This window comes from Rhinatrema bivittatum, chromosome 9, assembly GCF_901001135.1.
Source record: "Rhinatrema bivittatum chromosome 9, aRhiBiv1.1, whole genome shotgun sequence".
In the NCBI taxonomy this organism is placed as follows: Eukaryota; Metazoa; Chordata; class Amphibia; order Gymnophiona; family Rhinatrematidae; genus Rhinatrema; species Rhinatrema bivittatum.
Window position 1 is genome coordinate 173,881,104 of NC_042623.1, and position 25,980 is coordinate 173,907,083.

General features: G+C 43.4%; 1 protein-coding gene across 11 annotated transcripts in view; it reads left to right on the forward strand.

Annotated features, from left to right (window-relative positions):
• The window catches only part of VEPH1 (ventricular zone expressed PH domain containing 1), a 371,196-nt gene that overhangs the window by 229,883 nt on the left and 115,333 nt on the right, over nucleotides 1-25,980 (forward strand). For 6 of the 11 annotated variants that reach the window (XR_003858577.1, XM_029615395.1, XM_029615396.1 and 3 more), the window contains one exon: nucleotides 25,809-25,948. The exons of 4 other annotated variants lie outside the window; for them this stretch is intronic. Coding sequence is in view for 5 of the 7 variants with exons in the window: in XM_029615395.1 (XP_029471255.1) it covers nucleotides 25,809-25,948 (140 nt within the window). In the remaining 2 variants the exon portion in view is untranslated. Of the gene's footprint in view, nucleotides 1-3,663; nucleotides 3,727-25,808; nucleotides 25,949-25,980 lie in introns of those variants that run through there. One more of the 11 variants, XR_003858580.1, reaches the window with a different exon arrangement.

Here is a 25,980-nt window from a genome sequence, read left to right on the forward strand (position 1 = left end):
TGCCCCCCGTGGGCGTGGTCAGCTGCCACAGTATCCAAGGATTCACTCAAACACCAATAACCATAACAGTACTTCAGCAGCCCCGCAACCAACCACCACGATCAGCTAATCAGAAAACATGAGGGTAACCTGCAAGGAGCAGCAGCAACAGTCCTAAACAAAAAGCATGGAGGTAACCTGCACAGAACAACAATCACAACCCTAAAAATCTTGCTGGGCAGACTAGGTGCTGACATTTACTGTTAACTATGGGCCTGATTTACTAAGCATTTTTCCCATAGACACAGAGTGAGAGAAAAGCCTTACTAAACGAAGCCCATATTCCTGAGGGAATTCTGCGCAAAAAAACTTAAAATAATGCAAAATTCTGCAAACTTCATATTGGTCAAAATAACAAAGTTTACATGACAGTTTAAGTAACTGCATTTTAAATTAATACAGAAAAAAAGTAATTACTTAGAGATACAGAATTTTAAATATTTTGAGCAGAATTTCCCTAGAAATTCACTGTAAGAGTGTCCCTCCCACTTGCTCTCCCTACTCCCCTGGCCACTTTGCCCTCTCATGCCCCAACTCCTCCACCTGCCAGTATCTCTCCCCTCCACTTCTAGGCTCAACACCTTCAACTCTATTGCCAGTCCCAGAGTTTGACCTCATTCTCAGTACTGCCCCTCACACATGCTTCCTCTTTCCCTCCCTCTCTATAGTACACATACACACCCCCTCAATACAGGCTCCCTCAGTCTCTCGCACACACACACATCCCCTCATACAGGGCCCTCTCTCCTGCACACACACCCACACAAGCTCCCTTTCTCTCTCACACATACATCCTCATACAGGCTACCTATGTCTCTCTCTCAAGCACCCCTTCACACAGACTCTGTCTCACACGTACACAATCCCTTCACACAGGCTAGCACCCTCACATACACAAGATCTTTTTCATACACACGAGCTCCCAATCTCTTACACACATACACACTCCTTCACAATCTCCTCATATAGGCTCCCTCTCTCTGAAACCCATACTCAAGCATTCCCCCCCCCCCCCGCTCTCTCATCTCCCATGCTCTCTCTCACACCCTCCTGCTCACCCCCTCTGCTCTCTCAACCTCCCCTCCCCTCCCGTCTCCTCTCTCACATCTCCTCCCCTTTCTCACACACACACATTCACTCTCACCGGGAGCCTTCATCTTCGCGCGCTCCGTCTCCGCGGTATGCCGGGGTCACCTCTGCCATTTTCTACACAGAATTTGGAAATTCTGCACGGGGGGGGGGGAATTCTGCGCAAATTCTGCGCTCCGCAGTAGCGCAGAATTCCCCCAGGAATACCTATGTTACTATGCTTAACCACAACAGCTCCCATGGCCTTTCCTATATACTCTGCTAATATTGTATTGAACTGTGCTGTTACGCTGCTCTGAGGGGCCGATGCAAAAAAAAAAAAAAAAGCATTGAGAGCGGGCACTGAAAAGTCAGCGCCCGCTTTCTTAACATGCGCATGGAGCCTGCAAGGGGAGCACCATGCTATATTACAATTAGGGGGTCGCGTTAGCAAGGAGGTGCTAGGGTCGCAACCTTAGTGCCTCCTTGCTAAAGTGATCCCGCAGTTTCCGGCGGTCTGCCGGTTATGAACACCGATGCAGATAAACTCTGCGTCAGTTTTCATAACTGCAGTCTGCCGATTATGAAAACAGACAACGAATGCGTCCGGCTGAGTTGGTTTTTTTTTTAACTTTTAAAAGAAGTACAGAAAAGCAGTTTTTTCTGCTTTTCTGTACTGAAACTACTTAAGATGCACCCCACACCCTCCTAATCTGTTTATTTTAGCTGCGTAAATTTTATGATTAATTATTTTTATTTGTATTTAAATTATTACAAAACATTGTAATTTCTTCTTCTCATTTAATTTTAGAAATGCAAGTATTTCTAAATGAATACTTGTTAACTAATGTAAACCGAGGTGATATGTTCTCATGAAACATCGGTATATAAAATTAATAAATAAAAATAAATACATTTTAATCCTACTACTGTCCCTATTTGTATTCTGACTATTATGTTGGTCTAAGCTGTATTTATATTGAGCTATATTACTTACCACTCTGAGCTCCAGTTTGATGTGGCAGCATGTCAAACAATAAATAAATAAAGGTATTCTAGTACATCTCTACCACAAGTTCATCTATTTTTCCTCATGGATTCTAGAAAGGTAGAATTTACTCTAGAGAGGAAGATAACAAGTAATTATTTATTTGTTTAATTTATATTCTTCTTTTCATATTTTGCCAGTCATGTTTGTGCTGGAAAACATTTATAAAAGCAATATTTCAGTAACCTGAGGCACGGCAGTGACATAAAGCAGGTTGTAGCGTCTTCCCCATAAGTATGTTTGTCGTTATGTTTTATTGATAGTACTGAGTATTGAGTAAGACAAGTAATTGGTACCACATGGAGAGGTAGGTGCTCCCCTGCGGTGTGTGCCTGCATACCTCTATGGTAAAACCTAGCATGTGTCATAAGTCAGGAATTTATTTGGAACACATGGGAATCAGTTGATTCAATTTTATCACAGAGTTACTTAGAAATTCAATGCAATCTAATGTTAGTAGAAATCAACTATAGGTAAGTGTATAATATTTAATCACAATGCTTTTTGGTAGTTCAGTAACTAAATGGTAACACGCATATATTTTATTTCACAAAGCATTCATTTCACAAATTAATTTAAGTATAATGTTTAAGTACTAAATCAATGTGCTGCCATTATTTTTTTCCAAACATATCTACATAAGAACATAAGGCTTGCCATACTGGGTCAGACCAAAGGTCCATCAAGCCCAGTATCCTGTTTCTACCAGTGGCTAATGCAGGTTCCAAGTACTTGGTAGGATCCCAAGGAGTAGATAGATTCCAAGCTGCTTATCCCAAGAATAAGTAGTAGATTCCCCCAAGTACAATTAATAAATGTTTATGGACTTTTCCTCCAGGACTTGTCTAAACCTTTTTTTAAATGCAGCTACACTAAAAGCTTTCACCACATCTTCTAGCAATGAATTCCTAGGCTTAATTATGCATTGAGTAAAAAAAATATTTTCTCTTATTAGTTTTAAATGCATTGCCCTTTTGTAATATTTATGGGCGGTAATATTAGCAAGAATGATGGAAGGCTCTTATCAAAAACCGACCTTATATTTGTATAGTTGCCTGGCAATATGTTGTAGTTGTCCTTAAATAAAAGTAAACTGCATAAATCCACTTGATACCTTCCAGTTTGAATTCAGTTTTGACAGGACAGGTGCTTCCATTAGGCAAACTAGGTGGTCACTTCAAGATGGCGAGTCCTGGTGCTCGTGTATTTATGAGACTGCAGAACTTCATTTTGTCAGAGGAAGACAGCAATGCTACTGGACCAGTCTTACCATTTCTAGAAAGTTTCAGACCATTCAAAGAAGTTATTTTTTTACACTTTCAGAACTGACATTTTGGAAAATTTAAATATGGCAAGAAAAATGAAGATTAAGGGACCTGTGTTGCTATTTGAAAAGAGATTTATGCGTGTACGGTTAGCAGCTTGCATAATTTTTATACTTGCTAATTGTCTTGTGTAAGTGATAATAAATGTGCTTATTATTATTATTGGCTGGGTGGGGACTTTAGGCTGAAGAACCAGGAAGGTTTCAGTGACCTGGAGAACAACTGGGAGAACTGATGGAGTAATTGGTAAAACTAGTTAATTTCAGTTATGCATGGATATTTTAAAATATGCTGACTTGCGTGCGTAAATAGAATTTTATGCGAGTACGTCCTACTTTGTTTCCACACATAAAAGATGTGCATGTATATTTCTAAAACAGGCCAGAAAGGTACACGCATTTGATGCATTGAAATACTCGCTTTCAGTGCATCAAATCACTCGCGCATAAGCATGCACACGTACGTATCTTTTAGGGTAGAGATGTGTGCATTTTATAATACGTGAATATGTGGTGCGCACCAGTTATAAATTACTATCATGGATTTACGCACGACCATGGATGCACATTAAAGCCGCCACACACAGTTTTTTTGAATGTTATCCTCCCTGCCTGTAAACTCACAATGGAATACATGAATCAGTTTTCTTAAAACGCATAACACAGACAATAAAACAACACAAAAAAAGAGCATTAAAAATGCCAGTAAAAGAACTAAACCAAATGCAAACTCCTATCTAGATCTCTCTGGTCCTGAGCAAAATCCGGATCAAAAAAGCATGTCTTAATGTTTTTCTGAATTTATTATAATTTGGCTCTGATCTTATTTCTGATGGGAACGCACTCCATAATAATGGAACTTGACATTTAAAACCAGTGCAACAAGCCGTTTCCAATCTTATTTCAGATGATGGCGAAAGACCTAGCAGCTCCTGATCAGAGGAACACAATAACCTAATCACTGTTTAAAAAGAAAGAAGATTTGCCAAATTACGAGGAAATCCCTTAAAATGTGCTTTAAAAGTCAAACACAGCATTTTAAATTTAATCCTATTTATTGGTAGCCAGTATAGCTCATGCAAAAGAGGAGTGGTCACATGATCATATTTCGACACCCCCAGAAATGACCTTAGCTGCTGTATTTTGGAGAAGCTGAAGTCACCTCAGTGATGCACTGGGAGGCAGGAGGGGTGAGTAATGCCGTGCCAGGGAAGATATCTGTCGGTAGTGGTAGGAAATACTGTGCCAGGTGGAGAATGTTTCCTGTGATGCAAGGGTGAGGGTTGGGAAGGGACCTCTTTCTCTGCATTGGGGTTCAGGAAGAGAGGAAATCCCCCTGTTCTAACCATGTGAAAATGAAATGGCTGGTTAATCCGGAGAAGTTTTAACTGCAGCTAGCATGAGTGTTAACACAGAAAATGTTTTAACATCCACGTTAGTAATGCAGCCACGTTACTGAGGATATGTTTTTCTGCACGCAGCAAATGGACAGGTTATACGTACTCCCTCAGTCATGCCATTTTACATTTTCATGTTACATGCTTCTGATTGGAAGAAATAGATTTGGTGTTACCATGTTAGATTGGTATACACTGCAAAAGAAAGGTATCAAAACTTACATGTCAGTACAACATTTAGGTGAAAAGCCACCTTTTATGTCTGAGGATTTTTTCACAACCATTTTGTAGGGTTGTGGTAGTGTTCTGTATCTGTGCACCAAGTTAGCCCTGTCCTATTGGAGTATGTGTGAGGTCTGCAAGTTAAAATGGTTTTGAAAAGCTTTTCCTTTGTTTACCTTTTGGAAAAATGTTTGATAGCAACATGTGTTTCTTGCAGGTATTTAACCCTTTTCTGTTTCAAGGATGCAGTTTAAGCCTGTATATGTTAGGGACTGTACCAGATGCAAAGCCTGTCTTAGTTAAGCACAGAGCAGTGACAGAAATGAGGTTTATTTGCTTTCCTTACAGGATTTTTGTATATTTGTTATGACTGTATGATGTATTGATTTAATGTCATGTAAAATATAATGTAGGTAAACATGTGACAGTGCCCTGAATTTATTTAACTGGGGGAAGAGTGGAGGGCCTCACTGGGATCCCTGCTAAGGAGTGTGGCCTGTTAGCTAGGTCATGAAAAATAGAGTAAATTAGAGAAATATACCATCTTTGCCACAATACCCCCATTGGAACATAAGAACATGCCATATTGGGTCAAACCAAGGACCCAGCTTCCTGTTTCCAACACTGGGCAATCCAGATTACAAGTACCTGGCAAGAACTCAAAAGCTAAGTATATCTCATGCTACTGATGCCAGTAATAGCAGTGGCTATTTTCTAAGTCAACTTGATTAATAGCAGGTAATGGACTTCTCCTCCAAGAACTTATCCAAACCTTTTTTAAACCAGCTACACTAACTGCACTAACCACATTCCCTGGCAACAAATTCCAGAGTTTAATTGTGTGGGGTGAAAAAGAACTTTCTAATATTAGTTTTAAATGTGCTACATGCTAACTTCATGGAGTGCCCCCTAGTCCTTCTATTATCCGAAAGAGTAAATAACCGATTCACATTTACCCGTTCTAGACCTCTCATGATTTTAAACACTTCTATCATATCCCCCCTCAGCTGTCTCTTCTCCAAGCTGAACAGCCCTAACCTCTTTTCCTCATATCATCCCCTTTATCATTTTGGTCGCCCTTCTCTGTACCTTCTCCATCGCAACTATATCTTTTTTGAGATGCGGCAACCAGAATTGTACACAGTATTCAAGGTGCGGTCTCACCATGGAGCGATACAGAGGCATTTTTACTTTTTCCGTTTTATCACCATTCCTTTCCTAATAATTCATAAGAACATAAAAACATAAGAAATTGCCATGCTGGGTCAGACCAAGGGTCCATCAAGCCCAGCATCCTGTTTACAAGAGAGGCCAAACCAGGCCACAAGAACCTGACAATTACCCAAACACCAAGAAAATCCCATACTACTGATACAATTAATAGCAATGGCTATTCCCTAAGTAAAATGATTAATAGCAGTTAATGGACTTCTCCTCCAAGAACTTATCCAAAACTTTTTTGAACCCAGCTATACTAATTGCACTAACCACATCCTCTGGCAACAAATTCCAGAGCTTAATTGTGCATTGAGTGAAAAATGTGAGGTTTTCGTGAGGACAAACATCCTCCTGTCCTAGGAGAACACCTGTTACAGGTAAGCAATTCTGCTTTCTTCTAGGACAAGCAGGATGGTGAATAAGAACATAAGAAATTGCCATGCTGGGTCAGATCAAGGATCCATCATGCCCAGCATCCTGTTTCCAACAGAGGCCAAACCAGGTCACAAGAACCTGGCAATTACCCAAACACTAAGAAGATCCCATGCTACTGATGCAATTAATAGCAGTGGCTATTCCCTAAGTAACTTGATTAATAGCCGTTAATGGACTTCTCCTCCAAGAACTTATCCAAACCTTTTTTGAACCCAGCTACACTAATTGCACTAACCACATCCTCTGGCAACAAATTCCAGAGCTTTATTGTGCGTTGAGTGAAAAATAATTTTCTCCGATTAGTCTTAAATGTGCTATTTGCTAACTTCATGGAATGCCCCCTAGTCCTTCTATTTTTCGAAAGTGTAAATAACCGATTCATATCTACTCACCTCTCATAATCTTAAAGACCTCTATCATATCCCCCCTCAGCCGTCTCTTCTCCAAGCTGAACAGCCCTAACCTCTTCAGCCTTTCCTCATAGGGGAGCTGTTCCATCCCCTTTATCATTTTGGTTGCTCTTCTCTGTACCTTCTCCATCGCAACTATATCTTTTTTGAGATACGGCGACCAGAATTGTACACAGTGTTCAAGGTGCGGTCTCACCATGGAGCGATACAGAGGCATTATGACATTTTCTGTTTTATTCACCATTCCCTTCCTAATAATTCCTAACATTCTATTTGCTTTTTTGACTGCTGCAGCACACTAACTCCAGGCTGTCCGAGCAGGACTAAGCGGGAAACCGCACAGTGCTGGAGCATTTCCTCCCTCCTTTGTCTGAAAGGCAGCCGACCTACCAAGGGTGCAGGCTGGAGAAGAGTTGGGTTCTACAAAGAAAGCCATAGAAAAGACTGAGATACAAACCCTCATGCACAGCAAGGATGCTTGAGGCAGAGGAGTGATGCGAGTGCAAGCAGAAGCAAACTCCCAATCATGGAAAACAGTAGAAGCAGGGTTCCTGATAAGTAAACCCCGACAAAAACGGTGGATCTAGATCCTCCTGGATACAGGAAGGACCCAGAGATGCAAACTAGAGAGACTCGAATGAAAATCGCACAGTTTCCTTTGGTGTGAAAAAACAACCAAAAAACAAACTGGTTTCCGAGAGCCCTCCAGAAAGAAAGTGTTGTCCACTGACATCCAAAGGATCGAATGTATCTAGAGAAGAGTGCCTAGGTTTGGTTGGTAGGCCGAATGGGCAGAAGAAATCCAAAACAATGCTTGGAAGAATATGCAGCAAACCACGGCAGGGCCTGGGACAGACACTGCGTGCCGAAGCATCAGACTCTAGCTGGCCATGCAGAACAGCGTCAAGGGTTTCAGGGGATGAGAGAATCCCCGAAACAGACCTGTAGCCCAAAACTCCCAAACAGGGAGATGAGATAAGCCTGAAGCTTACTCAAGTGCACCTGTCAAAACAGGTTCATCTATCCTGTCACAGGATCGCAAGGGGAGCAGGAAGGACCTTTGGGCAACCTAGAGAATGAGAAATACTAAGGCAGTACTGGACAGAGAATGGTGAAAATAAGTGGAAAAATGTGGTGTATCCTTCCCTGCAGGTATACAGAGTTATACCACGAGAGCCTTAACTTTACCTCCCCTCCCCCGATAATCCAGTCGGAAGTTGTGAACACAAGGAGGCAGACCGGTGGACTGCTGGGGCAAGCACAAGTCTCCAGGTTGAATATCAACCCCCAGCGAACAATTCACTGGTGAAACCAGCAGGGAGTAACCCACTGAGATGGAGTCCTCAGTCTTCTTGAAACAGTGGAGACAGAGCGATTGCCCCAGGGGAGAAATCCCAAAGGCTCCACTAGGAGACGGGAGGCCAGGAAGTCAAATGCACAAACCCCTGCAGAATATGATTTCATTACCAGCCCGGAAACCTGAAGGGCATCAGGGCAGGCCCAGGGTGATCTCAGAACAGAGTTCCAAGCACCTGGCTGAGGTGGTATTACCCCAGCCATAAGTGCATATACTTCCCCTCCTAAGGAGCACATGGCCCAGCAATGGACAATGTTGCATGACCAATTGCTCCTCTGTCCGCAGATAGGGTGATCCTGAAAAAGAGGGAAGAATAGCTTTCACACTACCCCAAGCAAAGGGCAGTGCCTCTGTTGCGGGGTTCTCGGGCCCCCAACTCCCTCAGCCATGGACATGGCAATAGGGCAAAAGGCACTATCGTCCAGCTGATTGACTGAAACTCTCCTCACAGAGCAGGGTCTCGCAGGCAAGAAAAACTGCCAATAGCTATACTTAAGGAAGACGCCCAAAAAGTCCAGCAGATACCAAAGTGACTCCCGAATGGGGGAAACTTGGAGGGTCACCAGGGAGCTCCCTCATGGACAGGCTTCCTCATGGACAGAACTGCTGCGTCTTACAGCGCCCAAGAGACAGTGCTATTCTTGACTATACTTGGGACTGGTGCCAGTCAGAGCAGTGCCATCCCTTGTCCAGGATCAGAAAACGAGGGACACCCCTCGAAGGGGTGCAGTTGGGCGTCCAGAGGGAAACCTGAAAGGGTTGCCCTGAAATCAGTCAAATCCCTCCTTCCGGAGGGGTAATTCCTAACAAAATTCCTAACATTCTGTTTGTTTTTTTGACTGCCACAGCACACTGAGCCGATTATTTCAAAGTATTATCCACTATGACGCCTAGATCTCTTTCCTGGGTGGTAGCTCCTAATATGGAACCTAACATCGTGTAACTATAGCTTGGGTTATTTTTCCTTATATGCATCACCTTGCACTTATTCACATTAAATTTCAACTGCCATTTGGATGCCCAATCTTCCAGTCTCACAAGGTCCTCCTGCAATTTATCACAATCTGCTTATGATTTAACTACTCTGAATAATTTTGTATCATCTACTGCAATATTTATTCCTATTTCTATATAATAAAGGACTCCTAATGATCTGTGTGGATTTTTTAGTTTGGAGTTCAGAGGACAGGAGCTTTTCCTTTCAGTTCTCTTACACTTTCATTAAACAGGCCCAAAGCCTTGGCTGAGCAGTCTTAGACAATTAAGAAATGCATTTACAAGTCCAGTCAGTGGTTGATAATTTCTTTCTCCTTTTAAGTGTTTATCCTGTGCGATATTTGTTGGAAGTTATTTCCACCCTTCCTACTCAAGAAAGAAAGAGGAGGGCAGAGTTATGTCAAGTCATCTAGGTGTCCCTCGATTCAAAGGATTCATTTGCCACTTTGGCAATTGGTTGTAGTAGGAGGGGATACCTAGCTTTATTTATTTATTTATTTATTTAAAGTCTCTTTTATACCGATGTTCGTTTGCACATCGCATCGGTTCACAAACAACAAAAACTTTTGGGCGGAGCCCTTACATATAACAGCAGAATATAAATAACTTTCGGGCAGGGCCCTTACATGTAACCAAAACCAAAAGAATACAAGCTTGTACCATTAGTTGGGAAGAGAGAGGAGGGACTGAGCCACCACACTAGTGATTCCTAAAAGCAAACAGCTCAGGTGCAAGAGGAGAGGAGAAAATTTGTAGAGCTCAAGAGCAGGCAGTGAAACCCAGGAATTTCAAGGGAATTCTTAAGGGGACAAGAAGACCCTTTCCATTATGTCCAGAGCAGCTTCACATTTCATCCAAGGAGAAAGAAGAGACCCCGAAGGAGAGATTAAGGGACCACAGATTTACTGCTTTTAGTTGTATTCCTGTTCATACCCAGATCAGTCCAGACAAGTGGGTTGATGCATCTCTACCAGCAGATGGAGGCAGAGATCAACAAAAACTTTGAGGCACTGCTACATAACTGAGTGCCACCTGCAGTCCCTCAGTATTTCTCTGTCTCCAGTAGATTTAAGTGGTGCAAACCTTCAGTTTGTTAGTTTAAAAAAAATAGTTTAGAGTAGGGAAAAGAAGACCTGGAGCTCCCAGAGATGTTATGTACCTTCGTGATCCATCCCTCTGGTTGAGCAGGGCGAGCAGGGGATTGGATATCCCAGGCCAGGCTCGACTCTTGATTTTATGGGGAGGGAAAACCAAGGGTCCTGGTTCCTTTGCTCCCCCTGAGGGCCTCCCACCGAAGCCAGTCGGTGAAAGCATACTGGAGCCTCAGAAGTAGGAGAGTTTCTCTTTCTGTCCCCTTTCCGTCCTTCCTTGAGGGGATGGGGAGGCTGGGGCCTTTCAAGGACGTTGGTGCGGTTAATTGTTTCCCTTGCACGGCTCGGTTGGCTCAGCATTGGGGGGAGGACAGACTCGTGTGGCTTGTGCTGTTCGTTCAGCACCCGGAGCCTGGACAGCGGGGCGGCTGCAGCGGCTTTATTTTTTCTCCTGCTTGGTTTGTTTTTAGCCGCGAGCCACGCCACACGCACTATGCTGGCTCTCACTGAGCACGGGAAATCCAATTGGGCCTGCGGGGGGAGGCGTTCTCGCCTCAGCACGGCCCTTCTCTACCCAATCTGTTTCTCTGGAGGTGAGGGAGCCTCGACACAGATTCCCAGCAGCAGACACTGCACTCGGACTGCAGGCTCTGTTCAGGAGGCCCCGGGGGGGGGGGGGGGGGGCTCATAGAAGGCGGACATTTTACCTCCATGTGTCAGGAGCCCTGCTTTGGACGTGGAGAGCAGGGATTCCCCTCCCCCGTTTTCTCCTATGTTTCAGGGATCGGATGGAGGTGGAGAAGCGCCAGCAAATGCGGGAAAGGACTTGGTGACCATGAAGCAGATGACCCGTGGTGGCTTTTCTGCGGATTTCTTTTTTCTGATGCACAAGGCCTATCTTGCCAGGCAGGAGCTGGAGAATAAGTGGCCAGCCTCTCAGCCAGTCCGGATTGGCTTTAAGAGACTTTGGACTGAGGCGCCTCCACGGAAGGGGGGCATTTTACACCTGTTGGGTTTCGAGCATTCGCTTGCTGATGATACTTCCTCTGAGGATTCTGAGGGTGCTGATCCAGCAGGAGATGAACCACAGGAGGACCAGGGCACCGGTCAGGGCACAGATCCTGGGGCTGGGTCACTGGGGGACTCAGATACGGATGAGGTCCCTTTGACGGAAGGGGATGATCATAGGGTTGTTAGGTTATTTCGCAAGGATGAATTGTGACCACTTATCTCTCAGGTTCTGGAGGGGTAAACCCATTGTTGGAGGGACTGAGTGGACCACCGAAGACATTCCCCTTGCCGAAGCAGATGAAGAAATTTATTGAACGGAGTGGGATTCCCTGGAAGTCAGATTGAAGGTGGCCAGAGCTAAGGCCAGGTTGTACCCCCTGCCTGTGAGCATCTTAGAGATGTGGAAGCTGCCGAAGGTGGTTGCGGCAGTATCGGCTGTGACAAAGAAGATGACCATTCTTGTGGCAGGGTCAGCAGCTTTGAAGGATGTCTAGGATCAGAAGCTGGAGATCCTGTTGAAGAGGCTGTTTGAAATCTCGGCTCTGAGCCTGAGAGCTACAGTCTGCGCCAGCCTTATGCAGAAGGCTTGTTTGTGCTGGGTGCAGAAGGTGCAGGAGGTACAAGAGTCCTCGGAGGTATCCTGGGGGCTGCTGGCCAGGATGCTCGCCTAGACGCAGGTGTGGCTTATGTGGCGGATGCCCTCTATGATTTGCTTTGCACTTCAGCTAGGAACATGGTGTCTGCAGTGGCCATGCCAAGGCTTCTGTGGCTATGCAATTGGTCGGTGGATGTTTGGTCAAAAGCGCAACTTGCTAATCTCCCTTTCAAGGGGCTGTTGTTGTTCGGTGAGGACCTGGAGAAGCTGATGAAGCATCTGGCAGACTCTAAGGGGAATAGGTTACCCAAGGATATAAGAAGGGCACTACAAAGACCTTCCCATCTTGCTCTCGCTTCTGTGAGATGAGGAGATTTCGTGCCAGCAGAAGTTCGTCCAGTTCTTCACAGAAGCAGGATTCAGGATGGCAGCAGTCCTTTCAGGGGACCCATAGTCAGGCCAGAGAGGCTTCCGGACAGGGGGGTCCGGAGGTGCCAAGCACGCCCAATGAAGGCAGGCTGGTCCACTCCTCCCTCGTGGCTGCTGAAGGAAGTGGACCAGAATTACCTCGGACCAGTGGGTGCTGGAAGTAATAAGAGATGGCTACGCATTCGAATTTTCTCAACCCCTCCAGGAGGCCTTCGTAATGTCCCATTGCACTTCGCCCACCAAGCAAACAGTGGAGCAGGACACTCTGCTATGCCTGCAGCGATTGGAAGCCATCTTCCCAGTGCCACTCGAAGAGCATGGTCAGGGAAAGTATTCCGTGTACTTTGTGGTGCCCAAGAAGGAGGGCTTGTTTCGGCTCATTCTGGATCTGCAAAGGGTCAATGCGACATTGTGGGTTCCACATTTTCAAATGGAAACGTTGCAAACAGTGATTGCAGTGGTGCACAAAGGGGAGTTCCTGGCTTGTTTCGATCTGATGGAGGCATATCTCCATATTCCCATCAGGGAGGATCATCAGAGATTTCTGCGATTCACTGTGCTAGGAGAACATTTTCCATTTTGAGCCATGCCCTTCAGATTGGCTACAGTGCCAAGAACATTCACAAAGGTGATGGCAGTAGTTGCGGTGGTCCTCAGAAGAGAGGGGATACTGGTTCATCCTTATCGCGACGATTGGTTCATTCAGGCAAAGTTGGAAGCGGAGTATGTTGCCTCCATTCGGCGAGTGATGGAGCACCTGGAGTCTCTAGGCTGGATCATAAACTGGGCAAAGAGTCAACTCCCTGGTGGGCAAGGTGTTCCTCACCCCGGATTCTCAAGTTGCAGTCGCAAGTGGTTCGTCTGAGGGACCTGCCAGTTCCCAAGGTCTGGGATTATTTACAGATACTAGGATCCATGGCTTCTACGCTAGATCTGGTGCCATAGGCCTTTGCGCACATGTATCTCTTAAAGAAAGCTCTCCTATCCCTTTGGAATCCGATGTCTGAGGAGTTTCAAGTGCCGCTGCCGCTCCAGGAAGAAGCCAGATCCAGTCTCTCGTGGTGGCTATCGAGGTCCAATTTGGAGAAGGGAGTGGATCTGGAAGGTCCGGACTGGGTGGTGGTGACCATGGATGCCAGTCTCAGATGTTGGGGAGCGGTGTGACAAGGATCAACAGCCCAAGGGCAGTGATCCCCGGTGAAAGCATCCTGGTCCATTAACCGTCTGGAGACGAGGGCAGTTCGGAGGGTGCTGTTGTCTTCTCCCTCGGATTCAGGGCTGGGCAGTTCATGTGTTCTCAGACAATGCAACAACAGTGGCCTATATCAATCGGCAGGGTGGAATGAAGAGTCATTTGGTGGCTCAGGAGATTCAAGAGCTCTTCGCCTGGGCAGAGCTTCATCTAGCGGCTCTAGCAGCGTCTCACGTAGCAATCATAGACAATGTGCAGGCGGACTGTCTCAGCAGGCAACAACTAGACCCAGGAGAATGGGAGTTGTCGGCAAAGGCATTTGTGCTCCTTTGGCGCAGGTGGGGCGAACCCCAATTCGACCTCATGGCAACAAGGAAGATTGCCAAGGCAACCAAGTTTTTCAACCACCGGAGGAAATTTGGCTCCGCAGGGATAGATGCCCTAGTTCACCGTGGCCAGAGAGGCTACTGCTGTATGTCTTTCCTCCGTGGCCGCTTGTAGGTTGGGTGCTGTGTTGCATCGAGCAGCATCAGGGACGATTGATCCTGGTAGTGCCGGAGTGGCTGCGATGTCCGTGGTTTGCAGATCTGGTGCAGTTGCCGGTGGACGGGCCTGTTCGCTTAAGCCATTTGAAGAGTTTGCTGCATCAGGGATCCATCTTGTCGGAACAGGTGGATTGCTTCTATCTAGCAGCTTGGCTTTGAAAGGCGATGTTTCTGCCTAAAGGGGTATTCTGAGGCGGTGATTCCTACTCTGCTTCAGGCTAGGAGATTCTCCACTTCTTTGGCATATATCCGAGTTTGAAAAGTGTTTGAGGCCTGGTGTGGGGCCCATGAGACTGGTCAATTGCAGGTAAATGTGACCCAGGTTTGGCCTTTTTGCAGTAGGGGCTGTCGAAAGGTTTGGCCTATACTTCTCTGAGTCCAGTTGGCAGCCTCAGGCAGTTTTAGAGGAAGGCTACAGGGGAGACCTTTAGCTTCGCATTCGGATGTAGTGTGTTTTTTGAAAGGAACAAAGCATTTGCACCCTCCAGTTTGAAGACTTTATATATCCTGGAATCTCAATTTGATTCTGTGAGTTTTGTGTGACCCTCCTTTCAAGCCTTTACGCAGGGCTTCTTTGAAGGATCTTAGGTGGAAGGCGCTGTTTCTAGTGGAGATTTGCTCAACCAGACAAATTTTTGAGCTCCAAACCTTATTGTGCAGGGAGCCCTTTTTGCGGATTTCCAATGACGGGATCTTGTTCCGGGTGGTTCCTTCCTTTTTGCCTAAGTTGTGTTGGCCTTTCATCTTAGCCAGACTGTGGAGTTGCCGGGGTTTTCACGTTTGACGGCCAATTCTCCCCATCTTTTGGATGTATGTCGGGTTCTCCTAAGATATCTCAAGGTGACTAATGAATTTCGGACCTCAGACCACCTTTTTGTGTTATTCAGTGGACCAAGGAAGGGTAGTAAGGCGACTAAGAGTACGATTTCCCATTAGTTGAAGGAAGTGATTGTTTCAGCCTGTATTTGTAAAGGCCGGCCAATCCCTGAGGGTTTGCAGGCACATTCCACTAGGGCTCAGGCGGCCTCCTGGGCGGAGTGTCAGTTGGTGTCACCGCAGGAGATTTGTTGGGCAGCAAAGTGGTCCTCTTTGCACACTTTCACTAAACATTACCATTTGGATGTTAGGACCCCAGAAGAGGGCGCCATTGGGGAAAGTTTGCTACATGCAGGTCTGTCAGGATCCCACCCAGTGTAAAGGAGCTTGGGTCATCCCATTTGTCTGGACTGATCTGGGTATGAACAGGAAAGGAAAATTGGTTCATACCTGCTAATTTTCGTTCCTGGAATACCACAGATCAATCCAGACTTCCAGCTCATTCTGATTATGATTATTTTTCAAAAGACCTCTCTTGATTCTAGATGCTGGTGGTGATGCAGAGTTTAATTTTGTTCTGCAGAAGATAATTGTATATAGTTCTCGCAGTTTGGAGATTTAAAAATGTTTTCTTTCTTGACCATAGTTCAGGGTCAGTTTGGTTGGGAGTTCCAACTTGTTCCCCAGCTCTTTAGAGGAAGAGATCCTGGTGGTTGGGAGTTACACATCTTGGCTTAGGTTCAGGTCAATACTGAGGGATTCCAGGTGGCACTCTCGGTTATGTAGCAGTGCCTCAAAGTTTTTGTTCTCTGCCTCCATTTGCTGGTAGGGATGCATAAACCCACTTGTGAGGACTGATCTGTAGAATTCCAGGAACAAAAACTAGCAGGTAAGAACCAATTTTCCTTTATAGAGAGAACCTGAGAAACTTGTACCAAGGGCCATATTATTCATATTGAACTGCCGATTCAGTAAAGTTTTATGCTGGAACACCATCACAGAGTCCAGCTTCTTTCTTGGCATTCGAAAGATCAGAATATAACAAATATCCAGAGTCTTGGAGGTTTATTCCCCTTACCAACACCCCGCACCAACTTCCCAATGAAAGACCTGCATTTGGGTCAGGTAGAAAGAAGACTAGGACTTAGCCCAGGTCTTTTATTTATTAATTTATTTATTTTATTTAGAAGAGTTCATATACCGAGGTATAGCAAGCTGCCTTCACTCCGGTTTACATTTTAAACAACTTATTACAGGAGAAAAATATAACTGAGAAACAACGCATAACATTCTTCTATGTACAGTCAAATTGAAAAGGGAATATATTATGAAAAAAGCATCTTAAATGTTTTACCTTCCCTATTGGGACAGGCCTGATTATTATATAGTAATTGGTGCAAAGAGGTATTAAAATATGGTGACTGAGTTAGTTTTCAATTAAACTGGATCTCAGCAATAGACTGAATTCTGAATAACTGGGGTAGAGGTGTAATCAGCACATTGAAGCCATGTGCACAGACAGACAGTTACAGAAAAAGAGTTGGGACTCTACACTACAGAGATCTGTAAGTAGACAATCTGATACATAATAATATAATCACAAATACTGAAAAATGAGCTTAAACCTCTAGAACTACTGGATTTTCATGATGAAAATCTGTCTCAATGGTGGAAGCAATGGAAAATATAATTACATCCGTGTGTGAAGTTAGCACTGTCAGAGAAGGAGAAATTCAAAAGGTTTTAACCACTGGATAAAGGGTGAAGAAATATTACATAACTTGAACTCAGAGACTGCTGAGGAGGAACCTACGTTGCAAGAGATAATTACAATCTTTAATGACTTCTGCAATCCAAATAAAATGAGACAGTAGAGAGAGCCAAAAATTGTGATTTCTGTTTGATCACTGATTAAACATCTGTTCTGGGTTTAGAGCGGAGAGCTAGGGAGATTGCATATCTTGGGCAAATATTGAAAATGTATTATGTTATGAAAATATGGGGCAGTAAAACATAAAAGGAATTATTGAAAAGTTAAAGAAAGAAAGTCACACAAAACAACCTCCCAAAAATTCACATTGTAACTGAATTCAAGATCTTTATTCCGGCAGAAATGTCTTCCATTCCTGGCCCTGTTTTCTTGCACTGTTGAAGCAAATATCTGTTTGTTCTGCAGTTTACTGAAGACAATAATATTGTGTGGACTGAGTACATGAACCAGTGAAGATGTTTTACTCTGTGTGATTAGGAAATCAAAAAATTGAATACCACAAAATATATATGATGATTGTAATGTCATAAGAAACAAAAGAAGCTAACGTGTGATTCAATAAAGGGTTCATGAATTAATCAATACATTTTCCTGGCAGCATAATATAATTTTATCATAAGAACCTGGCAAGTACCCAAAAACTAAGTCTAATCCATGTTACCGTTGCTAGTAATAGCAGTGGCTATTTTCTAAGTCTACTTAATTAATAGCAGGTAATGGACTTCTCCTCCAAGAACTTATCCAATCCTTTTTTAAACACAGCTATACTAACTGCACTAACCACATCCTCTGGCAACAAATTCCAGAGTTTAATTGTGCGTTGAGTAAAAAAGAACTTTCTCCGATTAGTTTTAAATGTGCCACATGCTAACTTCATGGAGTGCCCCCTAGTCTTTCTAATATCTGAAAGACTAAATAACCAATTCACATCTACCCGTTCTGGACCTCTAATGATTTTAAACACCTCTATCATATCCCCCCTTAACCGTCTCTTCTCCAAGCTGAAAAGTCCTAACCTCTTTAGTCTTTCCTCATAGGGGAGCTGTTCCATTCCCCTTATCATTTTGGTTGCCCTTCTCTGTACCTTTTCCATCACAATTATATCTTTTTTGAGATGCGGCGACCAAAATTGTACACAGTATTCAAGGTGCGGTCTCACCATGGAGCGATACAGAGGCATTATGACATTTTCTGTTTTATTCAGCATTCTCTTTCTAATAATTCCCAACATTCTGTTTGCTTCTTTGACTGCCGCGGCACACTGAACCGGCGATTTCACAGGAGGATATGAGAAATTTCCCATGGAAAGGAGGTTCTAGGTACGAGGATAAAAGGATGTAGACTCAGGAGTAACACTAGGAAATATTTCTTCACAGAAAGGATGGTGGATACATGGAATAGTCTCCTACTAGAGATGGTAGAGATCAGAACAATAAAAAAAAAAAAAAAAAGGAAAGCATGGGATAAGAACAGAGAATCCTTGGATGGGGGAAGTGAGAATAAAGCCTGAGACTGGGTATGAAAAAAAAATTTATTTTTTTTTTTCATTTTACTTTTTGTATTCATTTTTCGTTTCATTTGTTTATTTCATTTTGTTAGAAATTAAACAAACACCATAGCAAAGAAAACAAAAAGAACAGAAGTACCATCCTCCCACTGAAACAAACCCAGGTCCAACATTTAAAAAATTAAATCTCCCACCCTCCCCAGACACCTTTTAACCCATCTGTATGCTGTCTGACCATACAACAAAATGGCACCAGACTTAGGGCCAAGCCAACACCATTTTGAAAACGTACCTGGTGGAGCAGGAATGACTGGGGATCTCTCCTACTCCATTTTGACTGCTGGAATCCACGAATGGGGTAAGTGGCATCTTGAGGGCCTGGTGTTAGGAGGGACTGAGGAGGCGTATAAGAGAAGGCCTTGGGGCAGAGGGTTGGTTAACTCTTTTTAAGTTGCGGCATTGAGGGTTTTTTGTTTCCAAAATGCAAAGAAACAAAACACACCCATGAATTTTGGCTGTTTTGTTTGTTTTCTAACAAAATAAAATGAAGATTTTTTTTGCTACGGTTTTTATTTCGTTGGAAAATGAATGTGCATACCAAAGACAGGGCAGGCTATGAAATGTATCAGAAATGCATGGATGAAATGGGCCTTGTGGTCCTTATCTGCCATCCTTTTCTCTGTTCTTAGTTTACATGACAATAGGTGGAATTATCAGCTGTTGGAACAAGCTGTCTTAAATTCCTTCTATGCTGCTTGGTGAAGAAGGAATTCTTGATCTCTGTCTGCCTCATGTTTCCCAATTCTTTTTAAAATCTTAATTCTTCTTTGTCTTTTGTCCAGCTTGTACTGTATGTATTTTCTATAGTATAAGCACTTTCATAGATTAAAGGGTTTCAATTATGACAGGGTAGTTCAAATTTGTTTTAGGTCACTCCGTAGGTCGTGATGGTGGAACTGGAACTGGGTTCTTCCCAGCTTTGTATGTTGATCACTAGGATCCACTTATGGAATACGACCGTTCTGGCATATCAAGATGGCAATCCGAGGCTGCCACAAATAGTGCTGCTATAATAAGGGCTAAACTGGGCTTTAAGCAACCCAAATATGTCTTTTTCTTCTCCTTCCTCCTCTAACCCACGTTTATGATTTGTCTTGACTATGGAATGTTTATGTGGTGTTTATTGTTGCTTACTGGGGAACAAAAATATATTTAAAACAAATAATTGGCATTAGTATTGCTCAAAAAGAACTGGAAGAATGTCAAATAGCTGCAAAGAGAAACATTATTCTTTCAATAGCTATGAAAAAAATGTTTTAAAATGTTTAAAGAACGCTAGTGGTTGGCCTTGGTCAGTAATGAACCCGGGAACCATGACTGAATTGGCAGATAATATTATATCTGACAATGGGAACCACCTTGGTTAGCAACCACAATGTGCAGCCATTCCCAGCGATGGCTGAGTGTGCTATTTCAGCAAAGCCCTCATTCTGGGGGAGGGAGTGCTGTGCTTCCCTTTCACTCTGCTCGCTGTCCCTCTGCTCACATCCTTCCTTTTAGCTTTTTGTAACTGCTCGTCTCATCTCCACTTTTAAAATTCTTAACAGCTTATGAGGTGCCAACCTGTACTCGGGTCTTTCGGGGTGAAACAGAACTATCCCCTATGTTTTTGGAAGCTTCAGAACATAGAGCAAGATCAAGGTATCCTCCCGTTTTGAATTTTGTATATAAAATGCCGCTATAAATTGTACCTCACGCACATTCTGTTAGAAATTTCTTTCAACACGAAAATTAAAGGAGCTTGCAAAGTATTTTTTTTTTCAGGGTTGGGAGTAATAGCCCCAAACCGAGTTTTGCTTTTTACATCTCTACAAACGAGATTATTTTCAGGTTGTGACAGCCTTTCTTGAAACAACCTTGAACAGAAAAAAATATCCACAGCTTTTTAAAATGATCTCTGCATTTCTATGGGCAATTTGCCATACGCTAACTCTTATTTTTATACCTGGCATCTCTAGGCTCCACTTCGGCAAATTCTGCACATAAAAAGAATGGCATGACAGATACATTTTGAAGAGGGCTTGTGAGGAAGAAAAGCTGTTAAGAAAAAGATGAAAATGTTGTTAGCATTATTAGTCCAAACATTTGAAATACACGGTAGCCACCAAGCTCCCCCACCCTCCAGTACTAACTCAATGGTTTTCCTTCATCTTCCTCCAATGGCCTTTAAGTTCAATTAAGTTCATTCTCATTCATAAGCTACGTTTTCTATGGATAAGTAGAGTCCAGCATAATTCCTAGAACAGCATCTCCGTGCTAGAAAAGCTGCTTATCATTTTCCTAAATTGTGCTTTTATGTATTTATTTAAAACAATGTATAACCTGCACAGATCCAGGGTTTTCAGCTGGGTATAGAAAAAACATCCATAGTAATTAAAAAAATAAATAAAAGTAGACCAAAATGGTACCACATAAATACATCACTATGGGATTCTCTATGAATCCTGAGCTAACATCGTAACTGCTAATGTCAAACATACTCTGATACAAAACAGTACTACATGAATACATCACGGCAAATGTCTTGGCAAACCCCGAGGTAACAGTACCTGATGTGGCCTCATACTAACCCAGATTGTGCAAAAGCGTGCCTTTTCAAATATAAACTGATGGAAAGTGAAACGAACTTATCAACACAGCTCTTAAGGCTCTCCAGACGGAGGTCAGTACTGAAATATTTAACAGTTACCTGGACAAACCCCCTCGATTTCAGTTTTCCATCCTGCCGACTGGCAACATTTTAGCCAGGTAACTTTTACCTGGGTAAAATTTGGCCAGAGAAAAAGAGGGAGGAAGCGGGTGTGTTCCCAGAGCATGCCCTAAATTTAGTCAAGTAGTGCCAATATTCAGCAGCATCCACATAAATTTAGGCAGGTGAGGCAAATCAGCAGCAGACTTAGGCCTGGATTTATCAAAATGCACTAAATATCGCATGTGATAGGAAAATGGGTGTGTTTTATGGTAATAGGCAGTTTATTGCAATTTATGCTAATACCTATGCAAAGTGCTATCTTAGTGCAAATTACGGTATAAGTGCCAGAATTGTATTTCCTACATACAACCACTGGGGGGGACCATGTTTAGTAGTTTTAAGCTCCTGGAGAGCCAGCCTAGCTATCAGGGCCCTCCTGGGGGGGAGAGAAAGAGAGAGCCTGAGAGCCTAGCCATGATGCCCTCACACTAGATAGGTATTTATATCTCTATAGGAGGCCCACCTAGTAACTCGAGGTGAGGTGTAGGTATTAGTGTAGGGGTTAGGGGCCACTTTGTCATTCAAAGTGAGATGTGCGAACAGAACAGTGCTCTCTTCTGAAGATTTGATGACCTTTGGAGTAAGGAAACTCACCCAAAGATGAGATTTGTGCAATGTTCTCTCAACCTAGCTTTATGAACTCTCTACCTGGGTAACATCAAGCTAGGTGAGGGCATTATGGCTAGTTTCTCTCTCTCACTGTCTCACTGTCTCACTCTCTCTCGGGCCCTGATAGCTAGGCTGGTTCTCCAGGAGCTTAAAACCACTAAAAACGGCATGTGCGAAAACATCGTAATGCATGATAAAGCCCTATCTCACGGCTTTACGCAAATGAAAAAGGTGTAGATAAAATTGCCTTAAAGCCATGTGATACGGCTTCGCAAAACTGTGAGCCCAGCCCACTTGGCCAAAATTCCCGCCCCAATATCCTCCCCTTTTTCTCATTTGCATCGCACCTAACATTATGGTGCTTTCACATGCATTAATGGTGTTTTCGCATGTGTTAAAGGCGTTTTTTGCATGTGAAAACGCCTTAACGCATGTGAAAACACCATATAGCACTTTGATAAATACCCCCCCTTAGCCAGGTAAGTCTATTGCTTATCCAGGCTAAAGTTAGCCAGATAAACTTCATGCTCACTGCACTGCTCAGTATGGACTTCCTATCCTTTTATGAGTTTTGAGTACCAGAGGACAGATAACCTAACCAGTTGCTGTATAGAGTACATTTTTTTGGTTTCAAGATCTTTTATTTGAATTTGTTGGCCTAAACTTTTCCGAGCCTTTGTTTGTTGTGGACTCTATAAGCAAACTGAATTATTTTATATTCAGCTCATCTTTTTATCAAAACAACTATTGCCACGTAACACGTCAGCTGGTATAATGATGAAAACAGTAGGATGCTGCATGCTATAAAATGCATTCTTTTTGCTTTTTAAAAAGACTATTGACAAAATAATGCAAATACCAAGGAGCTAGTATATCAATTAAGAATGTGCATCAGTTTTTTTTCATTTCGTTTCAATTATTGTGCACTAAAAAGTAGTGTGCATTAACTCGTGCCAATGCGCACTAATGGGCCAATTTTTAAAGCCCAGCATGTATTGAAACGGGGAGATACTTGTGTGGCCAGGTCACGCGTGCTGCACACATTTTCAAATGCTCGCAACCATGTGCATATCTCCTGATACGTGCACAACACGGTTTCTTTTTTTAAAAAGGGCTGAGGTAGGGTCTGGGCAGGGCGTGGGCAGACTGGGACAGCGCCATTAGACGCTGTCCCCCTGAAGTGCGCACCAGCAGCCGGCCGGCATGCACAACTTACTGCTGCTTCGTAGAACGGGTAAGTTGAAAAACAAAAATAAAGGGGTAGTTAGGCGGGTTTTAGGAGTCAGGAAGGAGAGGGGAAAAGGCAGGCAGGCTCACAATATAAAATTGGGCACATGGGTGTGTGCAGGTAGCTGATTTTATAACATGCGCATGTCGACGCACGCATGTTATAAAATTGGTGCATCCATGTGCGTGCGCCGGTAACTGCATGGACGCTCGTGCGGTTCTTTAAAAATTTACTTTTAATTGCGAGTTAGTGGGGAAAAAAAAAACAAAAGCAGGAAAATTTAAAAATGAATCAAAATGACTTTTTTTTGCCTGCACACCCCTGTCAATCAGGCCGATGCAACATTGGTGCGTGTAAAATGGGCGCTCATGATTGAGTGCCCGCTGCCCTAACTCATGCCGACCCAACTCTCCCAGGTGTGCAATTTAATATTGTAATGAGCTGCCGTGGTAAAAAGGAGGCGCTAGGGGAAATTGTGCATCTCTGGCGCCTCCTCAGCATCGGGCGCCCAGGAAAAGGGGCTGTCAGTGCGAGGTAGGAAACAGACGCTCAATTCGTGCATCCAGTTTCTCCCACCACCAGCACAATATACACCCATGAATACACGGCCTGGACCCTGTATATTGGGGGCCCAGAAAAAAATTTTTTTTGTGACTTTTTTTTTTTTTTTTTTTACATGATTCCGCTGTCCGTGGTTCCTCCTACTTTAGTATCATGACGGAAGAATCACAGAAAGCAGGAATTTTTATTTTTTTTCCAATGAGCCCTTGAGCGCAGCAGACTTTTTTACGCCAGCCCCGGGCTGGTGTGAAATTTGCCGCATTGCAATGAGTGCATTGGCCGCGCAGGAAGTTTTTTGACTCGCTGGGATTAGCTAATAGCCTCATCTCCATGTAGTTTACATGTGATGAACGCTATTAAGCTTCGCAGTGGATTGGACATGCGTTTTGGATGCGCTAATCCCTGTATTGCATTGGGGGTTATGGACCCACATCCAAAACGCGTGTGAAGAAGTGCGCTCAGCTGACCACACTATATTGCATCGGCCTGAATATGTGCAGTAGTTACCTACTAGGGAAACTCATCAGTATTACCAGTGGCACCATTCATTCAGAGTTATTCATCAAAGTGCGTTATGGCATTAATTCCCGCAAATGCAAATTTGTCAAATTTATTCAAAGGGGCAGGATTGGGGAGGGGTTTGGGCAGGATTAATGAAAACGAGGGGCATTATCGCACCATCTGCTTCGCTATCGTATGCTGTTAACGCCAGAAATAACTACACCTTTTTTCCCGATGTTAAGCTGTGTGATATGCCCGAAATGGCTGTAATGTAATTTGCAATAAATATTGCCAATTCCATTTTGGGCATTGAGAGAGGAGCGTGGAAGGAGAGGGAAAGAGCCTCTGGAGGGGCAGACATAGTAGTTAACTATTTATATCACTATAGGAGGGCCAGCTAGTAACTCGAGGTGAGGTTTTGGTGTGGTGTAGGGTTTTGGGGCCAGTTTTACATGCATATGAACAGCACAGTAGACCTCGGTGAAGATTTGATGTCATTTTTAGTGAGGAAAGTCAGACTAAGATGAGATTTTTACAGTGTTCTCTCGCCCTAGCTTGATGAACTCTACCAGGGTACTATCAAGCTAGGGCTTGAGAACATTGAAGTAATCTCATCTTAGTCTGACTTTCCTCACTCAAAATGACATCAAATATTCACCGAGGTCTACTGTGCTGTTCATACATCTCACTCGGCATGTAAAACTGGCCTCAAAACCTCACTTCGAGTTACTAGCTGGCCCTCCTATAGTGATATAAATAGTTGACTACTATGAAGGCCTTATAAAAGAGTCTGTTAGTCTGTGTGTCTGTCTCTCTCTCTTGGAAATGCCTGTGTGTGCACTTCTCTATCTGTGTGAAGCACTAACATAGCATGCAGTAATGCTAAAATTACCATAGCCGTGCACCTTTTTCTTATCTTGGGCATTATCCATGCGAAAAGTATAGCATTTCGATGAATCTAGGGGACTGTTAGAAATGTGTTCTATGGTAGATTTTATGGTAGCCATCTTCCCACTGGTTTCTGTGAATCTGTATTTTTCAAACACCAGTTGTATATCAAAATAAGAGTTTTTATGAATAGATTATTGAAAGTTTCTTCAATTAAAACCAGGTATTTAAACTCCTGAAAGGTAAAGATATTCCTAGCTTACACAAATGTTTAAATATACAGTATATATGCACATGTGAGTTTATAGTCTAAGTTCTACACTGGGACTTTCCAAAACCTGTCCTGGGGGTCCCCACAGCTGGTCAGGTTTTCAGGATATTCATAACGAACATGCATGAAATTAATTTGTACACATTGGAGACCCATCATATGCACACTCAATGTATGCATATTAGTTGCGGATATCCTGAAAACCCGACCGGCTGTAGATTCTCCAGGGTGCACACAGTGGGTGCTCAGCAGATCCGTGCATTGATGTATATTAACAGGCACACAGAAGCCAATTTCATTATTCATTTATTATATAACAGAACTTATGCCAAGTTGAGGAGAGACTTTGAAAATGATTTTGGAATGCAGCAGTCAGCCAGAAACATTGCATGCCTAAGCACAGATTAATATTAGGTAGCTAGATGTTAAAGCAGTCAATTTTTAATATGATGTATATTTGTTTCTAGATACTGTTAGAAGTTGTGTAGCAAAGCTGTTCTTCAGGTGCCCCATGAAGGGTCATTACTGCCTGTACAGTAAATCCAGTTTTACTCTGATCAGCCGGCAGCCTCAGCTCTGGATCCATATCATGTTTCTCTTTCAGCAGGTGTGTGCAATCCCTATAAACAATGGCATGGT